A 25,151-nucleotide genomic window follows, 5' to 3' on the forward strand; every position below is an offset into this window, starting at 1 on the left:
CTACACGGTTTTACAATGTGTGTGAATGTGATTTGTACGCCAGGTTACTTTAAATGGACTATACATACCTTGTTCCCTCTGACGCAGCACTACTCAAGTTTTGAGTCAGAGCGAAAGTGACTGGGGTTTGTGCGATGTTCTGTTTTTAGTGATCAACTTTGACCTCAGGTGTCTACTCGAATCTGCGTGGATGGCGTGACAGCCTGTTTCGCTGAGAACATACAGTAGGAAGGTGCAGACCCAGGACAGATTTGTAACTACACTTAGACGAAAAAAGTCACACACAGTTAGCGACTTAATTCATGCAAAGTCAATTTATTGCACCACTTTGATGCGTCGATGGCACAGGAACAAAAACTTGGACAGACAGGCGGTGAGGGAGACAGACAGAGGAAGAGGCAAAGAGGAAAGAGAAAGAAAAAAAAAAGTCAAACAGTGCCAGAAAAAGAACACCCGAGGGTAAGAGAGGAAACAAGAAAGTGGGATGAGAGAGAGGAGCTGGGGGAGGACAGGAGGATGAGGAATGGCTAGAGCCTAAATGACAACCTCTCCACCTCTCCCCCCCTCCCGTTATCCAAGTCTACCCTTCTCCCTGCTCTGTTATTCCACATCTCTCCATCCCTGCCCCCATCCCTCTCTCTCTCTCTCTCAATCTCTCTATTCTCCTGCTCTCTAGCCGACCTGCTCAGACAGGGGTGAAGAGTTCATGCGCTTCAAAGGCTGCAGTGTGGAGACTGCATGTCATGTGGGAGCCACAGCAGCCTTGCCTGCAGACTTCACAGACAGCTGCTGCTACAATTGATCCTCGACCAGCTAGCTCTCAGTAGTTCAGCCTTCCAACGGTCGCAAACTGCAGCTACATCTGACTCTAGAGCAGCATGCTTGATAAACAGCCCATAAGGAACCAGATACGGCCCGTATAAAGTGGTCCTAAACAAAAAAACATTTGGCACAAGCCAGAGCTGATCCAAGGCTGGTGAAACTTCATCATATAAGGTCAAGACAAAAGCCGGCCGATGATTTGCCCTGGTAATTCCGGCTATCACTTCCGCATTTAAAACTGCCTACCCAGGAAACAAACAGATGCAGCGAGGGGCAAAAGGATTCAACTGTGTATTTCTCTAAATAGAACTTTAGGCAGTGATAAGGAGCTGGTGAGACAGAAAGAAAGATGTGGAGGTAGGAAGGGTGGGAGTAGGAGAGGTCAGCGAGCGGCCACACTGAGGGGGCATGATGAGGACACTGTCAGAGCAGTGTGGAGCTTAACATAAAGTAATACTCCACAGTAATGCCAGTGTTGTTGTGAATTAGAACAGTGAACTGCTTACACAGTCTGCTGTAATAATCCATGTTGAATAAATAGTGAATGCTTTTATGTGAGCGTACAGATGAATAATAAGCATTACATTCACTCTCTAAATAAAACGGGAGGGGCGATGTGCATTTTTAATACATACATATATTTTTACCATAATAAATATCATTATTTTCAGTGCTCCCTTTGTTTTGTTTTTGTTTATTCCTAAAACGCTTGATGGTGTTTTTTTCTAGAAGCCGAAAAAATTGAAGTCTCCAATATCATTTTAACTATTTCTGTTGTTTTAATAGGATTTAAGATCAAACCATTACATTTGTCACATAAAAGTTGCTGACCAGTGCAACCACTGCTGTTAGGGCTGGGCGATAGGGTCAAAATCTTCCATCATGTTATATGTAATTATATATCATATATTTATATCACCATACATTAATTGTTCTGTAAATGTAATAAAAAATGGTTTAAAATGGTTTTAAATAGCCCTGTGATAGTCTGACCTGTCCAGGGTGTATACCACCTATCGACCAATGTCAGCTGGGACAGGCTCCAGTCCCTCTGCGACCCCCAACAGGATAAGCAGTTACAGAAAACGAATAAATGGTTTAAAAATAAACACATTGTACTTCAACACATTTAATTATTTTCTTCTTTTTTGGGGGGGAATTTCCATGCAAACAACAACAAATAAACAACTGCCTCACATGCAAGAGTTCCTAGAGCTTAAGGTCAGTTAGATTTAAGATTTGTTTATGCCACTTGAAACGACATTTAAGACCAATTAAAAGAAAAACAATAAATGCCCATTTTTTGTTGTAACGCACAATTTTGTGTCTCACTCTGCATGTGGTATCCCACTGCCCATTGAGTTGAGTTTGAAAAGCTTCTTGCGTAAAATACATTGAGCCTCAGATGCATTGCTTTGTACCAGGTTCAGCCATGCTGTGAATTTTGGTTAAACAGCCGATTTGTTGAATCTGCACTGCCCCTTATCATCCAGGGTACAAAGACAGCTAGCTAGCAGACACTGGATCCTCTGCTCTGAGCATCCCTGCCATAGACAAAATAGTTTTAAAGTGTTTTTGGTTCTGCTTTCCTGATCTGTGTGACATTAATACTAGAGACATTTGGTAAAATATATTTTTAAGAAGCAGGTTTTACAATGCAATGTCTCAGCATTTTTAAGACTTCACACACTGATTTAAACCACTTCCAATACAAATTAAGGCCTTATTTTTACATTAACAAATTCATTGCTTTTTCAGTCTATTAAAGGATCCGCACAACATTTTACAAATATTCAAGTTAAAACTGAAAAACTCCAAACAGTAACAACTAAAATTCTTTCAAAATGGAGGCTTTAAGGTTCTAGAGATCAATGACTTCAAGTGTTACAGGTTTCTGTATTTAAAACTTCACTCCTCCTCCTCGTCTGCCAAGATCATGTTACCTTGCGAGGCAGCTAGACTTGTGAGATCACACAAGAATCCAGCCCTGATTTACTACATAGCCTGCCCCAAATAATCCCCACAGAAGAAACAGTATTGCCAAATCTCTACCAGTGGATGTATTTCTATTGCCGTTCAGTATATACCGTCATATCCCCCAACCCTAGGTGCTATGGTACTATGAAACATTTTCCTAAGCTTCAATTATGCTTTACTGTCAATGTTGCACAGGTGGTAGGAGTAGTGCTATGACATGTACGCTCCATACAAACAAGGTAGTGATGGCAAGGTCTTGGCGAAAATTAGCTGTCTGAATATTTGAAATTGAAAAGCTTTAAAAAGGGACCATGTTTGTTTTCAGTGCACAATCATTGAGTTGATCATTTGGACATTCTGTTATTAATTGCAATGAATATGTGTGGGTGCAAATATGCAGCATTACATAATAAAGCCCAATAATGTAAATAAACACATTCTACAATCAGCAGACACAAACATAAAAAACATGATTTAATGCAATGTAAGAAACAATTTCAATAAGTCTGTCTGCAGCTGTTACTAAACTGCTTTAAGACTTCACGAAAGCCTTCCACTTCGGTTGACTAAATCCCTACAACTACCTGAAGGCAGGAGGAGATGTACAATGTGTGTTTTATCTGTAACAAGTGCCGCATCAAAGAGCAGAGACATTACGCACCATGATCCGCTGAGGTTACCTCGAGGAAATCATGCACAACCAAACAGGGCGCTGCAATAAAAACCTGCACACATCAGGCTGGTCTGCTTCAACGTGGATGGTATTCTGCCACTTTATCTGTTGCATTTTAATAGCAAAATGAAGAGGTGGAGCGGACTTAAAATAGGAATGTTTTAGCAACATTTAACAGTGGTAAGTTAAGAGTTGACTTTTAAGCAGAACAAAACTCCCACAAAAAAGAAAAACTCTTGATGGAGAGTCGTGTAACTGTCAGAATATCCAGTTGACAGTGACGATTTCCACACTGTAGGCCGTCAACATGCGGTGTGTCAGTCAGTTGTGGCTCCTTCAGTAGAGGCAATCATGTGCAATCTTTTGAGGGGAGGCCAGGTGGAGCTGGCATCCTTTGATTACAAACAGCGTTAATTATCACTCAATCAATCAGCTTTGGCCACTGCTGCAAGAACTGCCAATGCTTCTGGAAATCAACACCCACTTTGCAGCTTTTTGCTGCGTTCAGCTAATTGCTCTGACACACAGACAAAACCAAAACAATACAGTTTTCTTATAAAACCATGTGCGTCGACTATCACTAGAGCTGGTAGACCAAACCAAGACTTACCACCGGTTAGTATAAAACCTACATTTCAATGGTAACCACAGACAAGCCTTAGATACTGCTTTGTTCCTTCTGGACGTTTAAGTAGGTTGTTGTTTTCTATAATAATCACCAAAAAGAACCTCATAAGCTGAAAATTTGTTGCTGTCAGTTCACCGTCGTTCTGCTCCTTAGTGGTCAAAATTGCTTAATGCAACTTTTATTAGGAAGGTAACGAGCGCTGTAGAGGGGAGAGGGCCTGTAAAATGTCCTCAGAGATGGAAGGCCTGTTCCTAAGGAATGAGGAATGAGTTAAGCGAGTACAAAGTGTGATTTCACACCTATAGTGAGGGTGGCTGGATGGTGAGTGGGTGGCACGGCTGTTACCCACACGATGCCAGTCTGCCAGGGCACCACCTAGGGCCCTGTACCCCCTCCTTCCCCCTCCCTCCCTGTGACGCCATGTTCCCCTTGCCCTGCAACACCAGTGCCCATCTGCTAGGACACGTTAGCCTCTGGCGCCAGGGACTATTTAGCCTGGCGTAATTAGCCCCCAGACACCAGCAGCCTGGTTTTAAACAGATGTGGGGGAGGTAGCGCTTGCAAGGCGACTCAACACGACCAACCAATGTTTGATAAGGAAGAGAGAGAGAGGGGGGAAGGAGAGAGAGAGAAGAGAAGAAGAAGTGACCTAGTTAAAGGGATGATGCAACTCATGTTACAACACAATGGGCAGTAATGATGACAACCCCACTTGCTCGGACTGTCCAATGCCATAGTCGAGGAAGGATGAGCAGCGGAAATCTAATTAGGCTGTGTCCATTTGCTGTACGACAAGCAAGGATGAGAAAATAAGCAGAAAAGTGATGTTCTGAACAAAGAAAATACTCCATCTAAACTCCCCAATGTGATTTCCCTATTCAAGTATCCTTACTGAGTTTCTGTGCTCTGGGGCTGACCTTTAACAGGGGACAGAGAGAGGTTACGGTTTAGATGCCCTTGAACCTCACGACCGTAATCACACGTGACTGTAACGGCATTGACCTTTCCCTGGCTCTCTCCTTTCCTCCTCGCCATCTTTTTCTCCTTCCCTTCCCCCAGGGTCATTTGAGGGTCCAGACTCTTGTCAAGGCTGTCACTCTAGACAGCCCTCTCCATCTACCGCCCCCGCTGTTGCCATGGCAATGGACGGCACTGCGCTCCGAGGACTGTGTGAGGGGGCAGAGGGAGCCAGCGGACGGATGAACGCTGCAGCATCTCTCCCTAACCTAGGTCAACCTTGCAGAGCTAGTGTAAGTGATGGGTGGGGATAAACGCTGGCCATGCTGCTTGAGGACCAAATAAACTGGCAGGATAACATCAGCGCAGGGATTGGAAATGGCAAAATTGATGGGAGAGGAAGAGGGCTAACAGTGATGAAACAAAGAACATAGGTGGAGGCAGTACAGTGGAGGAATTATATACTGCCCACATCATTCTCTCGGCTTCTTGCTCGCATTTAACACAAAGTCCAATATCTTAAATTTGGTCTTTCCGCTGTTTTTAAGTAGTAATCATGTCATCTTTGTCTTCATCAAATGCGCACGCAAAAGCACATGCACACACACACAGGGAAACGTGACCTGGGGGCAGGCAGTGGAGCAGCACACGTGTACTACCACAGAGCTCCCAGCCAGCATGAGTCACTCCGAACACCAGTCAACCCAGAGAGAACAATGGCAACCGGTGTGTGAGGTGTCTGTCAAGCACGCACACACTGGCACAGGATGAAGAGCCGCGGATGGAGTAACGCCCCACTGCGCCACCATCAGACTACCATTTGCTTTGTGCTTTTTAACACCGTGGATGCATATTTGCATGAGTGTGTCACATTGTAAATTTTACGGCTGCACAATTCTAGCGTACTAATGATTCCATTATTCAAACCAGTCTGTATTTCTTTCTACAGGAAAAGTAGTTCTTGAGGCCTGATAGGTATCAGATCGACTAAAATTAGATTTTTGATTTCAGAAAAATTCAAACAGTACAGCAATATATTATCAAACCATGATAAAAAACAATCATATAGCTAGGGAAGCCAGCTCTGTTGGTACATACTGTTACATACTTCAGCAGATTTCATTCTTGACTGCCTGAGAGATACACTCCAGCAGCCCACAGCGGACAAACACCTGTCCATAATACACTTGAACTGGACCTGGCATTCACTGGTGATTTGGGATGTAGGCTAAAATAAGCAGCGGCTTTAAACTTTATTTAGCAGCCGCATAAAGTGTATGGTGATTGAAAAACAATAGATAAAACAACGTAAGTGCAGCAGCACATGCGCTGTGCTACAAAATAAAGATGTAGGTTTGAGTCCCTGCCTGAGGACTTGTTACCAAAATTCTTGCGATGCTCAAACCAGCAGCTGTAAAGGCAAAATCATGCTGCATTGGATGATGTCAGAGTGGTCAACGCAGGTTGAAACAGGCTGCGTGTCAAATATCTCATTGTTTAACTGTCTGTCATGGAACAAGGGATGAGTGTTGAGTTTAACACAGCAAGCAGATACTGTAGATCAGTGATACTCAACTACTGGCCTGTGGGCCAAATGTGGCCAGTGATAGAGTGCCGGGTGGCCCAACAAATGTTTTATAATGAAACTAAACTTATTCAAACTGGAAATAGGAGGATATGGTGCCAGAGTGCATCAAAACATCAAAACAGAGATTGTTAATCAAAAACAATGGCCAGAGAGGATCCCCAGACCACCCAACAGACCCTGGTTAATTATTTATATATCAATTATTAATGTTTGTTTATTAACTGGCCCCTGGCCTCCTGTCATTTTGCAAAAGTGGCCTCGGGCAAAGCAAGTTCAGTATTCCTGCTGTAGGTCTTTTGCCATTTGATGGCATTGTTTTGAAGAGGAAACGGTTGCACAAAACAAAGCACAACCGATCCTCAACACACTGCCTCTTGTTCACAAAAACTTGGGAGTAAACTATAGATGCACAGAGGGGTACTGTAGAAAGAAAAAAATCTGCAGCCACCATGTAGAGCAGAGGCCTCAGAAACAAGGACTATTTCACCACATACACTTTTTCCCCACAGGTACACTTTGCTCACCTCTGAGAAGCCCCCAATTTCAGCTTGGTTAGGTGTGCCCTGCTAGAAAACAACAGAACCCTTTGATGGCAGTCCGAGCCATGACCTTTGACCTACAGCTAACCTCCCGAGCTGCTGTTGGCTGATCTGAAACTCACACAGCTGACCAGCACAACAAATATCAATAACACAGAGCATGGTCTGTTCTTTCCTAGACATACTTCTGTGTAGAGATGAGATGCATTAAGGGTTTTACACAAACTCAATACTGTAAATGCATCCAGTAAAGACCACACACTTTGCTTCACTTTAGAAGAATTAAATAATTGAATGGGTCAGATTGAGAACTAAAAAGCTCATTTGTATTTCCCCCTTATCACAAACATGCACAGATCCATAGAAACAGTGCGAATACAGCCTTACCTGAAAGCTTAATCAGCAGCTCAGAGGCCACCTTAACGTTGATATCCTGGCTCAGCAAGCTGTTCTTTGCCATGGGGCTCCCTTCCCTCGGTTTCAGCGACCCTGGACGCTCTGTGGCTGCTGTCGCCCCCGCTGGCCCCTCCTGGCAGAAAGTGGCAGGGAAGCTTGGCTGGACCTGGCTCTGGGACTGGGAGGATGGTCTCGGGCTCAGCGCTTCCTCCACTTTGGGCTCTTCCTTCAGGTGGAACGGAGACTTGAGCGTCTCCCTCTGGTTGGCTGCTGCAGTCGGAAAGAAAAGAATGAGAAGAATTAAGAAGGTTAATTTGAGGAAAGCAAGCAGAAAGGAGTCAAAATACTAGTTGTGACCAAACAAGTGAGGAGGTCTGTCGGGTAATTTGAAATGTGTAAGTTTAACCCAGAAATAATAAAAGGCCAAACGGAGGCGTTCTTTCTATCACCGCATCTGCCTTACATTACTTACTGAGTGTAAGGCAAAAGGTCTCTAAAACTTGCATGCACCCAAGGGTCACATACTGCATTCTGTATATCCTTCAGCGTGTGGCAAGCATCTATCTGATGTAATGTTTTTAAATGGAAAGTGCTGTTAGTTTTATATGATGCAATGTTTCTTTATCTATACCCCTGTCTGAGATCTAACATCTGATGCCAGTATTCTTTTGTTGATTTGCCTGCGCAGGGACTGCTGAGACTCAACTGTCCCTGCTAAAAAAAAATAAATGGAAAAACTTCTTAAATGTATTGTGGTGTTAACGTTTACTGAAAAAACAAACACCTGAAGTTAAGTGTAATACGCCACAAGGACATCACATTGCCGTTTTCAGACAACATAAAGTACAATACACGAAAATGCAAATTAAATGGAACAAAGTGGTCCACAGTGGATTGTCACAGCCGTATCGCCGCAACAGACACCACAGTTGGCTCGCTGTGGGCCAACACAGAGGGTGCAACCTCGTGACTGTCCTTCTCTCTCGGTCTTTAGGGCATCCACAACAAATTCCCAGTTCATTTCCCTCCTCTTTTCTCCTTCACACTGTCCCCTCCCCATCCCATTAACGTCCGTACACTCTAATTCTCTGTGCTATTCTGCTTTAAGTCTGGCTCCCTCATCCCGCCTGAATTGTCTGATTCCTCTTCAGATGTAAGAGCATAAAATAACTCCTGTACTTCTGTGGAGCGCGATAGCAATCTGGCTTATCTGCCATCTCTGCAGTGTGTAGCCTAGGTTAGGGAGTGAACTGTCACATGGATCCCTCTGCTCTAAAGTCATCTTCAAGAGAAACTGGGCCACATCTAATCCGCCTTAGATGAATAATTAATAATTAGACATGGAGCAACTTCCGATAGCCGCCAAGAAAAGAACAGCGGGGCAAGCGCCTCTCTTTGTGTCTCTCAGCACATTCCAAATAAAACTCCGCACTAAAACGAAGGTTTACACAGGCTATAGCTTACACCATTGTTGACATTTAAAATGGCTGTAAAGCACCAAGAGAAGCCGTAGAAATATGTTTTAAAATGCATTCTGCTCGCCTGTGCAAAGTCACTTGATATCTTCTTTTCTTTCAGTGCAACTATGGGAACCATGGGGAAGGTTAAAGGATACTATTGTCCACTATTGTAACCTGATTTACAGCGGGTGCGCCATGCCATTTTTCAGAACCAATTACAGCACGAAGTACTTCATTAAGTGGATTGGCTGTTGGCAGTACAGATCTGAATACATGAAAATTTAAACACTTACATGCATGTGTGTTTAAGCTGTTGCTCAATATATATCTTTACAATATGCCATATTATTAAAAGTGTGTAAAATATTCATTGTATTTTGTCCTTTCTGGTTTTATGAGCCAATATATTTTGTAATTTTTTGACTTATTACGGTTAATTAGATAACAAACACCTGCTGTAGGAGGAAGTGGGGAAGCAGAGTTTATTTGAGCAAAGCATGAAGCTTGTAGGAAGTGTGTGTGTAGAACCTCATGTTCGCTGCACTGTTGCCATGTTGTCGTCTGCCAAAAGTAAAAACAAATAAGCCACTATGGATGAATTAGTATCTGCGACTGAGGTGTTGTGGTTAAGACGGTTTCACACGTGAGTCATGAAGCAGAGCCTCGTTGCTATAGCGAAGTTTGAGAAGCAAAGGTTGCTTTCTATATTTTTCTTTAATTGTAAAAAATGTATGCACCTTTAGAGTTATTTCTCCTCACAGCAGAATACTACATGTATGGTATGATATGATGTTAATGTTATAGTAAACACACAAACACATTTTAGGAGCTGCAGAGGAGCTTCACAAAAGTTCACTTCTAAAATTACCTGTACATTTAAATTCAAAAATAAAATATAGGGCTGTACCAAAGGTCTTTGTTTTACATTTGAAGATTCTATTGAGGTTTTTAAGTGAAGCTTCGAATGCCTGTCATCATAATTTATGAAATCATCACCCTAAAAAAGAAATAAAACCCTTGAACAAAATCCTTAATTTGAATACAGTGATTCATCGGATCAAATGAGTCTTTCTCTAATCAAATTTCTATAATGAATACATGTGATTCATGGTGCTGTTGGATTACTGCTAGATTGTCTCGTTACTACAGGTGTGTGCCTCTTTTTGCAGCGGGAGAGCAAATAGTTTTTGTCTTCAGCGATAATATCGTTTTTGTAAGGTTAAACACCAACAAATATGGATTTAAGATGAATATTTGTTCAGATAAAAACCTGTCGTGAATTTTGGAAATGATTACCTTTGTCTTTTTTCAATGAATTTTGACTTTTTTGTCTTTGCAATCTGGAGATTTTGGAAATGTTTGGCTGACACAAGTTGTAAAACAATCCAACATCGCCACCACTTAAATCTTATTCTACACATAATTTAATACTAAATAAACAGTATATCGTACTATATCTCTGTGTATTGCACATTCTTTGGACAATTTTTTTTTTTTACATATTTTTTACTACTTCTAAGAACTGCACAGCTAAATCAGATAGATTGTTCACACTTTTATCATAACTTTATTCTATCCTGTATTTTTGTCTCTCAATTTTTGCAATACATGATTTTATTTATTAATTTCATTTTCTTTTACTGTGTTTATGTTATGCATCAATACACCAAAGCAAATTCCTTGTGTGTAAAAACCTATTTGGCAATAAACCAGATTCTGATTCTTTTAAAGTGTAACCTGATCTTTATCTGCAGCTGTGCAGAAATACCAGGTTTAAACAGACTGAACAAACATGCAAAAAAAAAAAAATCTGTGCAGCATTCAAACTTTAATTTAGACAACATTGCGAACTATTTACAGCCCTAAAATTCGATTGAAATTACAATCTTAATAAACTTATTCCAATGGAGTTTGATTGTGGCTGAGCCAGGTACGAGCAAATATATCTGTATATATCTCATGAACATCCTTCTGAACTCTTGACACATCAACAGTTTTCAAGCAATCTGTACACTCCTGCTATCTGTCACACACTCACACTCATGTGCACACACACACACAGACACAGGGCATGGATATAAGAGAGGCTATCACTCTTGGGCAGACTGCTGTCCAGTCTCCTCTGGCCCCAGCAGAGATCTGCTCTGCTCCTCACCCTACCGTCTCACCTAACATCTCTAACCGCCACAGGCCCGCCGCCCCCTGCCCGCATCATCAATCTGTGCCGGCTCCGGCCCCTCTGATTAATGATGATCTATGCCGGAGGGATAGAGGGCTCAGGGACGGGGGATACGGGGCAGGAAGAGGGGACAGGTGCTGGTGTTTTGACCACCCATGTGGTGCCACGATGCCACAGTGCCACATCATGGCGGGCCGGGACTGCAGTTCAAGAGGGGGAGAAGGAAGAGGTTGAGCGGTGGGGGGAGGAGGTGGAGGGGTGTGTGTGTGTGAGGAGTGGGGGTGGGCAGTGACCTTCAAGTTCAGGGGCAGTGGCGCAGGGTCGCACGCGGCACCAGCTGGAAATGTCACACCGTCAGATGTCAGCGGGCAGGCTAAGTATAACCTGGTCAGCACCTGGAAGGACGTCCTCTAATTAGAAGCGTGTTGGGCCATGTCGGATCAGACAGGGACAGCACACTTGGTCACCGCCTTACAAACACACATAAAAATACACTATCCCGTTTACCCACGCAGACACACGCTTATCTATATCTTCAGAGAAATCCTGACTTGGTGTTGTCACATACAACAGTGCAGTGTCATGCTGCATTCAAACCATATGGGAATGCCGGGCTGCACATAAGCCACTGACAACTACAGACTCAACACAAACTTAAGATTCTCAAATTCTTCTCCTCTGTGGCCTCACGAGAACAAAAACAACCCCAGGACGTGCACTCACACACAAAGTCACACCACTCCGGTGACCTTTTGGATTGTCGCTATAAATAGAGTGTATTTCCACTCAGAATCTATGTTACAGAGCCCAATGAATTATTTAGTAGCCTAATCCAATGGGCAAGTTTTTTTATTCCTCTACACTGATGGCTCAATAACAAAAAGTCAGAGAACACTACCAACAGGAACAATTCAGCCTGCAATGCCAAGCTTACACTTTGGCCTTTTGTCTGTCAGAATTTCACAATCACAATAGCATCATGAGCACTGTGAAGTGAGCACAGATCTGAGGAGGAGACGGGCATCTCTGGGTGACTGGGCATCTCCTCGGTGAGCTTCCTGCCTGCGCGAGTACGTACCCCGTCCAATGTCAGCTCCCTGTGCATGATACTGTACGGCTGGTTCTAGCTCAGGGTTGACGATGCTATCAGTTTGTCTCCATGTTATCACACCCTTCTGACACCTGCCACCAATGCCACTTTCATCCCCGTTCTCTTCCCTGTTCCTCTCCCCTTCACCACACTCCTCTCTCGCGCCTCATCCGTCTCGCTGCCAGGCGCTTGTCCACTCCGCCTCACCTCTCGCTCCGTGGCCAGGGCTGCCGTCAAATAACTTCATTAGCTTTCCACCTCTGTCACGCCGGCCTGCTCCCCCTCTGACAATTGGCTGCTGTTTTCTCCCGGAGAAAAAAAAAAAAAAAAGCACAGGGCTACGTGGGGCAGGTTGAGAACCCAACAATAGCTGACAGTGTGCTAGACACCGGACAGTGATACTGATGGCTGCAGTGGGGATGTATGGACCAGAGGTCACACACAAAAGGCCTGCCTGTGTCTGCTCATGCAGAGCTGGAAAGCAAGGGACATGTAGATTAAATCTTGATGTTCACAAAGTGACAAAACTAAAGACGAGACATTTCAAGATTCTAGATATTCTGTGTCATCTGCACTACGCTTCTACATTCAGTAGATGCCCCTATGCTGTTTTAAAATACAGCAACACAAAAAATGCCTATATCTCGGATAATGACGTGACAAAAGAGTGAAGAAAAAATCTATGATCTCTAAAATTACTCAAGATTTTTCATGTACGATGATGAAATTCTGCCTGCACGTCGTTTCATCGTAGCAAAGCAACACATGCAACATACTCTCTCAGGAAAAGGATAAATAAGACAACTGCAGAAGCATCATGACAGATGCAACACCTCCCACAACCCCCTGCATGCCAATTATTCACACCCAGCCAGGGTCAAGCTCGTTGTGCCTGTGTCACCGCAGCGGGGGGTGGGGGGGTGTCGGTGTTTGGAGGGTGTGCAGTGCCCACTGTCATTATTAACTCAGGGTCCACTGGGCACAGGGTAGGGGCTGTGCATTTCAAAGTGCCTCAGTGGCTTTCATCTCTGAATCAAAATGTGGATCACACTGGATAGCTAACGGTTGTGTCAGCGTGCAAGGATAAAAATCAAAGGGTATCAGTATAACACTCAATGGAAAGCAGGGCAGCCCAAAAAATGATATGCTTATTATGTCAGAGGTCAGGAAGAGTTCACTGGCTCTTTATGCCTGGGGAACTCGATGCAACTCCCTCTTTGCCTCTTTCTCCCTCTCCCTCGCTTGCTGTCACTTTATCTGTCTCTTTTTTTTTTTTTATCTTTCCCTCTCCAGCTTTTTATACCCCCCCCTCCCCCACTCCTTCTTCCAGGCCTTGTGGGATTGAGGCACTGAGACAGCAGTGTAAAAGCAGGAGGGATGAGCTGCTCGTGTACACATTCAATCTGGGTTGGCAGGGAGGTCAAAAGAAATAGAGTCTAGAGGTCCCAGGAGGAACTTCCTCACCTCTCCCTCCCTGGCTGCTCCGTGGCATGGGTAAGTCTTACAAAGATCTGAGCCCAGTTCTTCTTAGTTTCATAACCCTCTATCTTTAACTCCGCCCCCCAACAAAGGGAGAACTTTGTGATCAAAGACACAGTATTCATTAAAACCCATCATCATGCATTGAAGTTCAACATCCTCTCGTTCTGTCTTTTTATATCCGTTCTCATTCTCCTTGAATGATGCCCTGACTAAGATGTCCGCCACTTGACACTGGACTGACATTGCGAGGAGCCATCTTGGCTCCTCGGGGACTTGCCTGGGCTTGATTGTGCAGTCTGGGAGCGAAGTGCAACTGGCACCCAGGGGGCATCCATGTGGAGCCCGGGCGTGCGAGATCGAGGGGGAGTTAACTAAGCCAGCCCAGTCCCTGTGCATCCTGGCGGGGTCACAGGATGGCGCTGAGGGCGCTAATCATTTCAAATTATGAATTCCTTTTTAATTATGAATTATGCATAAATTTTTAATTAATCTAATGTTCCCAGGGTTTTTTCCTCCCATACGCGCTCAAGATCTCAATCTAATTACACAGCATTAAGTGGAAGAGTGGCAGCCGTAGCCTCGACCCCGACGCTGAACCTCGGTCAACCTTTTTCCATCAATCTTGCCATCGTCTCCGAGCTCATCCTTTGGTATTTTGCAACATGGTGAAATGCATCTAAACACAATGTGGACCTGGAGTACCTTAGAGCAGCATGTTTGTCCAGTTTATTAAAATAATGCTGTATCATTATGTTGTAAAGCTCGGGGGAAAAGTCCATGTCACAGTGCAACTTCTCCAGCGGCAGAAAATACTGAATTACATGTTAACTTGTAAGTGTTTAACTGTTTCATATTACTGCTACCATTACTGTTAGGCATAAGTTCTGAGGTGCAGACATCTAGGTATACAGCATCAACTGCAACAAAGGGCAAGACTTCACCAAAGTACAGTAGGGTCATATAAACAATCATTAATGCAAGGCTCCAGACCAACTTCTCATCATCAACTTTAGAACAGGGCTGAGTAATATATAGAAATTATATCGAAATTGCAATATGAGACTAGATATTATGTTAGATTCGGAGGCATATCATCATTAAGTGTCGCCTTTTATCACTGCAATATCGATATTGTGGTTTTTGGTCAAAGATATTGTCGTATTTGATTTACTCTAAATCACCTAGACTTGTCATTTTGTCAGTCATAATAACAGCGACACACAGGCAAAGAGAACTGTTAACAGGACAAAGATGCCTAGAGGTTACAGATCTTCAACTCCCCCGACTACTGATAAGATGTGGGTGAGAAAAATTAATCCCCCAACAACTTTTGTCGAGGTGCCCTTGAGCGAATTATTTAGTCCCCAACTGCTTCAGTGGAGCTAATCAGTGGCCGACAGCACAGGGCTGAGGATGTACTAACTGGGCGGCCATCAAGTGTCATTTGAACTGTGTGCAAAAGAAGCAAAACATATACAGTATACCCTTCAAGTATTCATCCTTGGGTGAATAAATTATGAAAACAATGTGCAGGGGAATGTAGAAGAATCTGGACATTGTAATGACATTGTTAAGCAGATAATATGTGGTTCAACAGACCATTTATCTATGAGATTAGACATGAACATACTGTACATGCTCTGATTTGGGTCATGACTTTAGTGCTTCTCAGTGGTACTTGAGTTGATTTTCATGTGCATGTTCTTCTCTGTCGCTACCAATCATGATAAATACCCCCCAAAAAACATCCCTGTTGACCATTTAGCAAAGCATAGTTTAGAGGCATGAAGCCACCGAAGCCTTAAGCTAGAAAAAAGCTTAATATCAGAAAATTCTCAGTCTATTTACTACCTTCACGGTATGCGTGGAATCTGTTATCATGCTAAGAATGTCTCCTCTCTTTTGCTTATCCCATGACCCCTTCGTCGTACACACGAGTGGCGCGACACAACGAGGGTGCCAGTGAATCAGTTAGCCCTGCTGGGCTTAACAGTATTCACCGTTTAGTATACATGGATGGAGCTTTCATTACTGAGATGCGTCATCTTTAGAATACAGATTTGCAAAATCAGGACTCACAGGTGACATCCTCCCTGTGTTTATCCCAGTGTTACATCAGCTGGGCAGTTTTCATTAGGGCTGACCTGAATGCGTCGAAGCTTGCATCGTTGCCATGGTGCGATGGCTTTGTGACTTTCATCTAACGTCAATTCCAAGCAGTCCAGTGCTACTCAAATCACTGTGAAGTTTGTCTTGAAATCATGGCTGCTGTTGCTGCGACCTGGACACTAACAAAGTGGCTAACTGTCGCATTATTTTAGATGCACTGACCAAAAACTGATATTTCAAAAAAGTTACTGATGCTTCGATGCCCAAAAATTAATATCCTTGACAGCACTAGTTGTTACTGATACTGGAATATTTCAGGCCTTTGTATCTCTGGCTGTCTACTCTAGTTTTCAGTGAATATAAGCAAACTCTATTTTTTCAAACATACAGTATGTTGTCCTCTTCAAATCAGTGTGCAAAGAGCAAGCTTTGAATTCTTTGGGTGTTGCCCTAACCAGTTTAAAAAGGCATGTGGTACTTGTGAAAAGGCTAAAAGTCCATGGCCTACTTTTCCTCCATACTCAAGGGAGATATACTGAAACCAAGGTTGTGAGTAACCCTTGTGTACAAGTGAAGGCATCCCTGATATCTTCAATATGCAAGATAATAGTTATGGTCTGAAAAACAGCTCAAACATACATGTCTGAACTTGAGAGACCCACGCAGCTTTGCCACCTATTTTGTAAATAATTTCTATTCACTTAGCTGCATGAAGCATAAGCAGGGTTTTACATTCGAATCCTATGTTAATGCCCACAAAACGTCTAAACACATTAATGTATTTGCAGCTGTCAAAAGCTGAAACTGTCTATTCACTAAAGGTTTGAACTAACTCTCAGACATTGTAGGCTCCCATTGTTTTAAAACCCATTAAAAACAGCTCACAGAGACATACTGCGGCCTTGACCTGAAACGATAAACATAAAACTGTTTACACTTCTTACGAATGTTATTTCTGGTGACAGTGAGGAATCAAAACAAAACTTGAGGCAAAGGGGAGACAACTTCTAGCTGGAGATCAGAATGGATGTCTTCACGTTTAAGTCTGGAAGAAGCGCAATACTTTTGATAAAAGTGGGACTGCAATGACTGGAGATAGAAAGTCAAGTTGAGAAAACAGCACAATAAACAAAACAATTATGGATCACAGGAGTCAAGCTGGTGTGTCTGTGCATGCTGTTTTTCCATGTATTTCTCAAAACTCACTTACTTGATGCAATCTGTCTTTCATTTAGAGAGTGGTAACTTTAAACTGCAGCACAGAATATACTGTACATTGATGGGTTTGTGCTTTTTACAGGCAGTAAAGAAAACAAACTGGCAACTATTTGATAATTTAGAAATTAAGCAAGTATTTGTAAGGAAAATGGCAAAAATTCAAAATTTCCAGAGTTCCAACAGTGAATATTTTCTGGTTTTCTTGGTCCTCTGTGATACCAAACTGAATATCTTTGACTTTTTGACTCTCTTCTTGGAACAAAACCAAACATGCAAACTTGAAAATGATGCAAACCTGAAAGCTTCATAAGCAGGTCAGTGGCCGTCTTGGTGGTGATGTCAGGGCTGAAGAGGGAGGCTGTTGTTGGACCGCTAGGACTGGATCTGACCCCGACTCCTACCCCAACTCCAGGTAGATCCAGGGAGTTGGCACTGCTGCTGGGACGGTCCCTGCACATGCTAAAGGGGGACAGCACCGACAGATCTCTTTCCTGTGGTTCCTCCTTGATGTGGACGTGATTGGAGGAAGCCTCGACCGGAGGGGACGTCTGCTGCTGGGTGTCTGAGTGCAGCGGGGACAAGTCGGTGCCTCTCAGGTCTGCGGAGCCGCTGTCGCCCATCAGGGAGCCCTCGCCCTCCGTGTCGGTGGTGAGCTCCTCTTTCACCTTGACGTCTGTGCGAGGGAAGTGCTGGTGGCAGCGCATGTGAAGCTTCAGGCTGAAGTGACGGGAGGAGGTGAAGGGGCAAAGTTCGCACTGAAAAGTCTCACCCCGGTCCTGGTGCTGATGTACCTGGAAAAGGAGGACAGGTTTGTGTCAAATCGCTTCTCCTCTCCGGCACTACGGAACATCACGAGGAAAGACAGGACTCTTGGCTTCATTTCAGTTAAATTCATCTACAACAAACATGCAGTCGTGTTTAATTATGCCATGTAGAGGATATATTACACGTTTAACTAAAGCATGAGTATCCTTTAATGTTAACAATTATTTTCCAAGAGCCGTAATGACTGCTAATTAAAAATGATGTGGATGGGGGTGACAAGGGGTGCAGGGTCACAAGATGAAGAAAATCCATATCATCTCACCTTCATGTGGGACTTAAGATTGTCTTTGCGAGCACAGCGGAAGGGACACAAGGGACACTGGTGGCTTTTCAAGCCTGTGTGGATGACCATGTGTCTCTTCCAGTAGCTCTTGCGTTTGATGACCAGTCCACACACAGGACACTGGAATGGTTTGCCACCATCCTCAGGAGAGCCTTGAGGGCACCAAAGAACATTGTTACAAGGAGAGTCATTAGTCTTTTAGTGCATGGAAATACAGCAGAAATACAGCATGTACTGTGTGTTGCTGAAATGTGCCTGTGTTACTGTAGCAAAATAAAAACCATGCCTTTCCAAACACAGACTACAGTATTCACTGATCTAAAAGAGACAACTACTCCACACCTAATGGTGAAAACTATCAAGGGAAATGCCAGCTGGAAGCAATGGAACAATGGAAGTAAAAACTCAAGCATGTTTTAGTATCTCGATTATTGTTGTTGGCTTCATATCCGGCATCCATTACTGTTTAATTGGTCTTATTAGAAAGAGGCATGATTGCATTACAAATTCTACAAGGGCCTGTCAGGATGGCTTCATAAGTATTCCAGTGCCGTTCCTTGAAAAACATCTGGTAATCAGTGTTTGGTGAAATTACTGTGCTCAGCCATTCATTGACCTGAGGTGTAAAACCTCGAGACTGCCTATTTGCAACAATAAACCGCCATCTGCGGCCCAACCTCTCCAAGCACAGCAGAGATCACAATGCAAAAATGACTTCTGCTTATTCTGAGTCGAGCCGAGTGGAGCGGAAATAAAACAGGAGAGAGGAAATGTGCGTCGGTTTAGTGCCTTCGCCTTAGCGCTTAACACGTTTGTTTCCTATGTAATCACAACCATGTTTGAGAAGAAGGGAGAAAGCATTCCCTTATATATTCAAAGTGCAGAACATGCCTGTGCAATAGAGTTTTATAGTGGAACTGGCAAGGGACGACAATAAAACAAGACATGACGGTCAATAATCAAGGTCACATTTTTCAGTCTGGCGACCAAACAACTACCTGCATTTTTACAGCGCTGCTCGACCTTGACGGCTCACGGGTTAGAGCAGACCCCCTTTTTAGCATGCAGATCACAGAATATTACATCGACTGCCTCATTTGTCTGAAGTCAATTTGATCCAGCCATTTTAGATTTGGCGGGGTTGCGACACAATCCCTCAAAAGTGCCCATCCATCTCCCTGAAAACATTCTGTTCTCCCTAAAGGCTACTTAGCGAGAGCGTGCACTATGAGGCTTTCTCTCTCCCTGTGCACGAGTGGGATCTTTGTGTGCACCCTTGTTTGGTTATATGTCTACATCTGAGTACACACTTACAGAATATACCGCATGGCCATTTGTGAGTAACTGAGGAGGAGAGAATAAGAGGGAGAGAGAAAGAGAGAGTGTGTGTGCACGCATCTGTATCCAGTCAGTGGAAAGTATGATGTGTTTGGCCTTAAGTCTGCTGTGCTGATCAGTGCAGAGGGCTCTGGCTAGTGGGGGTTGAAGCCAGGAGGAGGCTGCCGAGATGGATATGGACTCCAGGGCTCCCCACTGTGCCGAGCACACACTGACGGCCCCCTTTTGGCAGCACGCACATCCGAGCACAAACGAGCTGGTCTGGGAAGGCAGTGAGGTCTCAGTCGGAACCCCCCGTCGAGCCCACAGACCATTTCCCAGACTAGAAGGCCAGCCAGGGCTGTTTTCTCTCGGCTATGCTCTCTGCTCGGCTGACAGTTAAGCTGAGGCTACACTACTCGCTACTTCAGCGCCAGTGAGGTGAGAACAAAACCATTACAAAACTAGAGAAAACATGTCATGGAAGTTCAGAATTGTGCTTTTTTGGTGACAAGTAAACCTGCTACTCTCCCACACAATGACAGCGAAGACATTGTGTCTTTTTGGAGTCAAGCTGCCGTTTTAACTTATCAGTACTAACAGTTTTGATTTGCTCGTCATGACTTAAGTGGCATTAGTTCTTTAGTAAATGCTGAATGGGAAGAAGTATAATGAGAGGGGAGAGTTCTCTTGAACTTCAGGTAAATTTGTATGATTATTTTTCAAAAGAAAACGGCATGATGAAGGAAGATGAAAACTTTTCATATAGTGCATGACGTGCAGCAGAAACGGTCTTGAACCTTCATAGACTCTCTCTTCTATACAAACATAAGGTCATTTTGTTTCATTGTAGCAACCTTGTTTTAGCGTTTTGCAATGAACAGAAAAATACAACTTTTCTCTGCAAAAAATATCCAAAAATGTACCTAACCTAAGCTGGGCTGTACTCTTATCATCAATACTGATGCAACTATAATATTGATGAATGTAGCATTACTGTTACAGTGATCACAGTAAAGACATTATTCCTTTAGATTACCTGCTTGGCTGTTGGGTTTGCCTCTGCCCTTTGGAGTAGAGGGCAACAGCAGGTCTAGGCTCTGGGTGGGTGTAGAGGGCGTGGGAGCCTTCTGGTTCTTGTCCAGTAGGGGCTTCACATCCTCTTGGAGGACCCCAGGAGTCGCCAAGGAGGAACCATCCTTCTTCTCTGCCAGCAAGTTTCCCGCTGCCCTGGCTGCCACCTCTTTGAGCAAGGCAGCAGAGGAGGTCATTGAAACAAGTGAGAGAAAGGAACTAGCCGAGGACTGGTGGTCAGTAGCAGCACTGGCGGTTGACGAGGCTTGGCTCCGCTCGCTGACTTTCTTGGAAAGTGCAGCGAGGGTGGAGCTAGCTGACTGTGGGCTGAACGGAGAGTTGAAGGCATCAAAGCGCACCACGTCTTCTCCCCGACCACCCCCTCCGAGGGCGGGCACTGCAGATGAGGCAGAAGTGGAGGAGGAGGAAGGAGTCGTTGAGGAGGAGGCCACGGCATTCTTGTCTTGGAGCACGGCATTCGCTGCTGCTTTTAACTTCTGGATTGCAGAGTCTGGGGACAAGCTGGAGCCGCAGGGTGTGGAGCAGCTGGCCGGTGGCCACTTATCTGCAACACCTGCCCATACGAAGCCACTGCCGTTGCTAGGGGTGACAGAGTTAAAGGGGTCAAGGGGCTCTTGCTTAATGTTGGTGACTGAGGGTGCCAAGGAGGCTGGTGAGGCTGAGCCGCTGTTGTTGTTATTGGCCAGTTTTCGGGCAAGAGCACTTAACTGCTGGGCGTGGTGGGAAGATGGGGAGAGAGTCAACGGTGGGGCTAGACCTATCGGAGGAGACTCCCCCCCAGCACCTCCCCTGGATGACCGTCCCAGAAGCTCCCCAGTGTCAAGTTTCAGCGACCCAGCCTCTAGGAGGCGCCGTAGGTTGCTGCTGAGGGGTTTTCCCAGGGCACGAGATGCTGCCTCGCCATACAGTGATGATACCACAGAGGAGAGTGTGTCCTGGGTCGAGAATGCACCTCCATCCAGTCCAAGAAGTTCCAAAGAGGCACGATGGACGGGCGTGGGGCAACCCAATGAGCTCTCACCTCCACAGGTATCATGGTCCCCGGACCCAGTGCTGACTCCAGGCCGTTCATCAGGAGAGGAGCCCCTGGCCAAGAGAAGCTCATCCTGGGTGTCTCCGTAGGACGACGACTCTGAGCGGGTGTCAGAAGCATTCCCAAACCAGCCTTCTTCCTCCACAGGACCGTCATCTGGCCCTCCTTCCTCGTTGCTGTCCACATCTGAAAGAGGAGAGAGATCATGCATACAGATATCTCCATGTTGCTCAAGAAAAAACAGTTAGACTAGGCATTATCTGTCAGCTTAACACTTAAGCATCCTAAGTATGAGTTGTGAAAGCCAAACACTTAAGAGTTCAGTAGCGGGCATGGTCATAGCCTCTGGATAGACAGCTTTTAACAGTGGAAATTACTATTTACTATTAACTTTAATTATTTCTCATCCTTGCTCGTCTGATATTGCAGAGCAGTTAGTAATCTGTCCTATGTGGAAGCCTAATTGAGACCACGATTTTGAACATTCATAAACGCAAACACATTACCTGCCCAAACCAAGTCAAACGGCCAATTGAAGCTGCAAAAAATACACTTTATTGCTCAGCAAGGAGAACACTAAAATGACTTCCAACACAAATTGAACCTCTTTTTATACAATGGCAGCTTTCCACCAGGCGCATCCAAGATGTTTGAGTAATTTAGATTTTTCTGTCCTTTTTTAACCATATTTTTCCCACCCTTGGTCTGGAAGAGTCTAGTAAAGGGGTTACCATGACAACGGGTCCTTCTGGGAGGCTAGACAGCAAAGATTAGGGTAATGGAGGTTACAGAACTAGATTAATATTCATGAGCCTGCAGATACCACCGGGGAGCCAATAAGGATAGGGTTAAGGTCACCAAGGGTCATTAATATACACTTCATGTATCAATATTCATAAGCAAAACATTACAGCTTGCCAGACAAGGGCGAACAAAGAAAAGTGAATATTCCTGATACATATTAACAAACCTCCATAAGAATATGTCAAAAGCACCAAGCCTGGGCAAAACAAAATGTCAAAACTGACTTTTTTTCCCCTCCTCTTTGGGTTCGTGTACACAACCTCACAAAACATCTGATAAAAAGCAAACTGGCTGAGATTTCTCAGAAAATTGGGCACTCATGCAGCTGCAAAAAGATGTGGCAATGAAAGAATTATTTAAAATGTCTCACACGTCAACATACATGCAGTATATCCACACACACCAAAGCCGTCTTCACCCTCACGACCCTGACAGAGGCCTGGTGGGTCTGCTCTCTGTTTACAAGCAACGGCAAAACGGTTGCCTGGCAACCCAGCCCAGCGACCTGTTGGGATCATTAGAGTTGGCTGACATCTGGCCAGCGTGGCTCGCCATGGTCCACAAAGGTGACCACAATCACAACCCACTATGACCGCTACTCTCCTGCTGCAACAGATATCAAACAGGGCTTACACACTTCCACAAAGCATCTTCTCATCTCTGTCTTTCATGCACACACATCTTACATTTTTCAGCAACACACAACCAAAAGCTGACAGGAAACATCAGATGCCAAAAACCAAAACAATGGATTATGTTATAACACTGGCCTTAGGGGTCTCCAACCCGTCTGTGACCCTGTGTCTAATAGACATCACCTACACAAACAATGCAAGATGTAAGAGACTGATGAGCAACACATCGTGTATGATCCTTCTCATTTCTTACTACTGTTCTAAAGGTGAATGGAAACGTCATAATGCGACGATTGTGAGTCCAATTTTCCCATGCTCCTTGAAGCCATTTTGCCACCTGAGTAGGGTTAACAGGAATGAAAGAGAAGGAGCGGGAGAAAGAGCCAGTGAGTCATGCAGGGCAGGGCTTGACCCATTTCCATGTGACATGCGAAAAAGCAGCAAGAGCCACTAATGGCTGTAATGTGGTTAGAGGGAAATCGCTAGATTGCTGACCCAAGGTCTCAGCTTTGAGGCTGAACTCTCTAGCTTCCTAGGTTCACTCTTAAACCTCAGGGTTAGGTACAGCTGAACGCAACACTACACCACTAGGCTTCTGCCAGAGTGCTACAGTGCACTGATGCACTCCACTACCATGGCTTTGTGTGTCACAAGTGAGCCACCCCTGTGGGCGGAATGACATTTCCCAAGGTCATGGTCTCCGGCCCAAGCTCTAAGGGGGCTTCGTCTGAGCTCTGCTCTCACAACTGCTGCTGTATGCCCACCACACGCATGGGGACAAACATATGCACGTGCATACATATGTTTAGACTCCAAATGCACAGCCAAGAATGTGATTTAATACTGAAGTCCTCCCCTCACTGCATTTCTGACACACATTCAAATGCTTTGCCTCCAGTGTGGTGGCTGGCTCTGCGACAGTAACTGTAACCCCCCCCCCCCCCCCAAGTGATGAAGGCATGGAGATACGGGCCGAGGCGGCAAGCGTCTGCCACTGAAAGGGAACCATTTAGCGGTGTAATGGCGGGGATGACTTGCATGTTGAGACAAACAGCTGCGGGGTGCTCAGCAGTCTGGTTCTGTTATCACTCACACACGGGTGATTCAGTGGTGCAGCGGCAGGGGATTTTCTCTCTGGGCCACAAAGATGTATAGCGCCACCACATTATAGAAAAAAGAGAGCCATAACAAGTCAAAGTGCAAGTTGAGGCTACATAAAGAGGAGGCCGTGAGGCTTCGAGACCGGCTAAAATAAACTGCCTTGAGCTTGAACAGAGATGTACACCAAGCAGCTAAAAATATTTTGATGTAGCACCTCTGTGACTTACGGTGTTTGGAAACCTGTGTGTTGTGTTAACCTGTCACAAAAAAAGAGACAGGGAGCTCACAGCCTGCAACTACAGCTAAAAACAGTTGGACATTACAGGTAGTGTGCTTGTTCATTGTTTCACCACACAGTGCTGTCAACAATCTCCATTTGTGAACTTGGCAGGATTATTTTGGCCGTGGCTTTTCTAGGTCAGAGAGGGGTGCATGTATGTGTGTGTGTGTGTGTGTGTGTGTGTACGCACATACATACAAGTTTAGTACGGGAGTCAGCCAGATTTCCTTGTCAAACAGAATGATTGCTGGTAAAGGGAAGAGTGCGAGTTAGAGAAGGGAGAGAAGAGCAAGGGACTGGAGTAAAGGTAGGTCAGGAGGTCACTCACCACATGACTTGTGTGAGGCTGCTGACTAACATATTCCCTCTCTCTCTCTGTCACACACACAGACACACACACACACACACACACACAAAGCTATTCTGTGACTTAGCCAGGCATGAAAATTGGCCTCACTGACCCCAGGCCTGAACAGGGTAGGGGGAGAGGAGACGGGAAGGCGAAGGAAGGAAGGGACAGATACAGGGATGGTTAAGGGAGGGGTTGATTTGGCTTGGCAGGAAAGAAGAGGAGGCCATTAGCCGATTAAGGCTGGACAGGGGTGCATCAATACTGTGCCGATGTCAAAACGAGAGTCATGCCCATGAGCTAATATAGCA

The 25,151-nt window shown here is 44.6% G+C and overlaps 1 protein-coding gene across 2 annotated transcripts in view; it reads right to left on the reverse strand.

Annotated features, from left to right (window-relative positions):
* The window catches only part of znf827 (zinc finger protein 827), a 79,473-nt gene that overhangs the window by 37,283 nt on the left and 17,039 nt on the right, over positions 1-25,151 (reverse strand). For both annotated transcript variants that reach the window (XM_049567814.1, XM_049567823.1), the window contains exons 2-5: positions 20,583-21,857; positions 18,206-18,378; positions 17,414-17,909; positions 7,572-7,850 (exon numbers count right to left, since the gene is read on the reverse strand). In XM_049567814.1, the coding sequence (XP_049423771.1) occupies positions 7,572-7,850; positions 17,414-17,909; positions 18,206-18,378; positions 20,583-21,857 (2,223 nt within the window). The remainder of the gene's footprint in view (positions 1-7,571; positions 7,851-17,413; positions 17,910-18,205; positions 18,379-20,582; positions 21,858-25,151) is intronic.

The sequence above is a fragment of the Epinephelus fuscoguttatus genome, linkage group LG3 (genome assembly GCF_011397635.1).
Source record: "Epinephelus fuscoguttatus linkage group LG3, E.fuscoguttatus.final_Chr_v1".
NCBI classification, from domain to species: Eukaryota; Metazoa; Chordata; class Actinopteri; order Perciformes; family Serranidae; genus Epinephelus; species Epinephelus fuscoguttatus.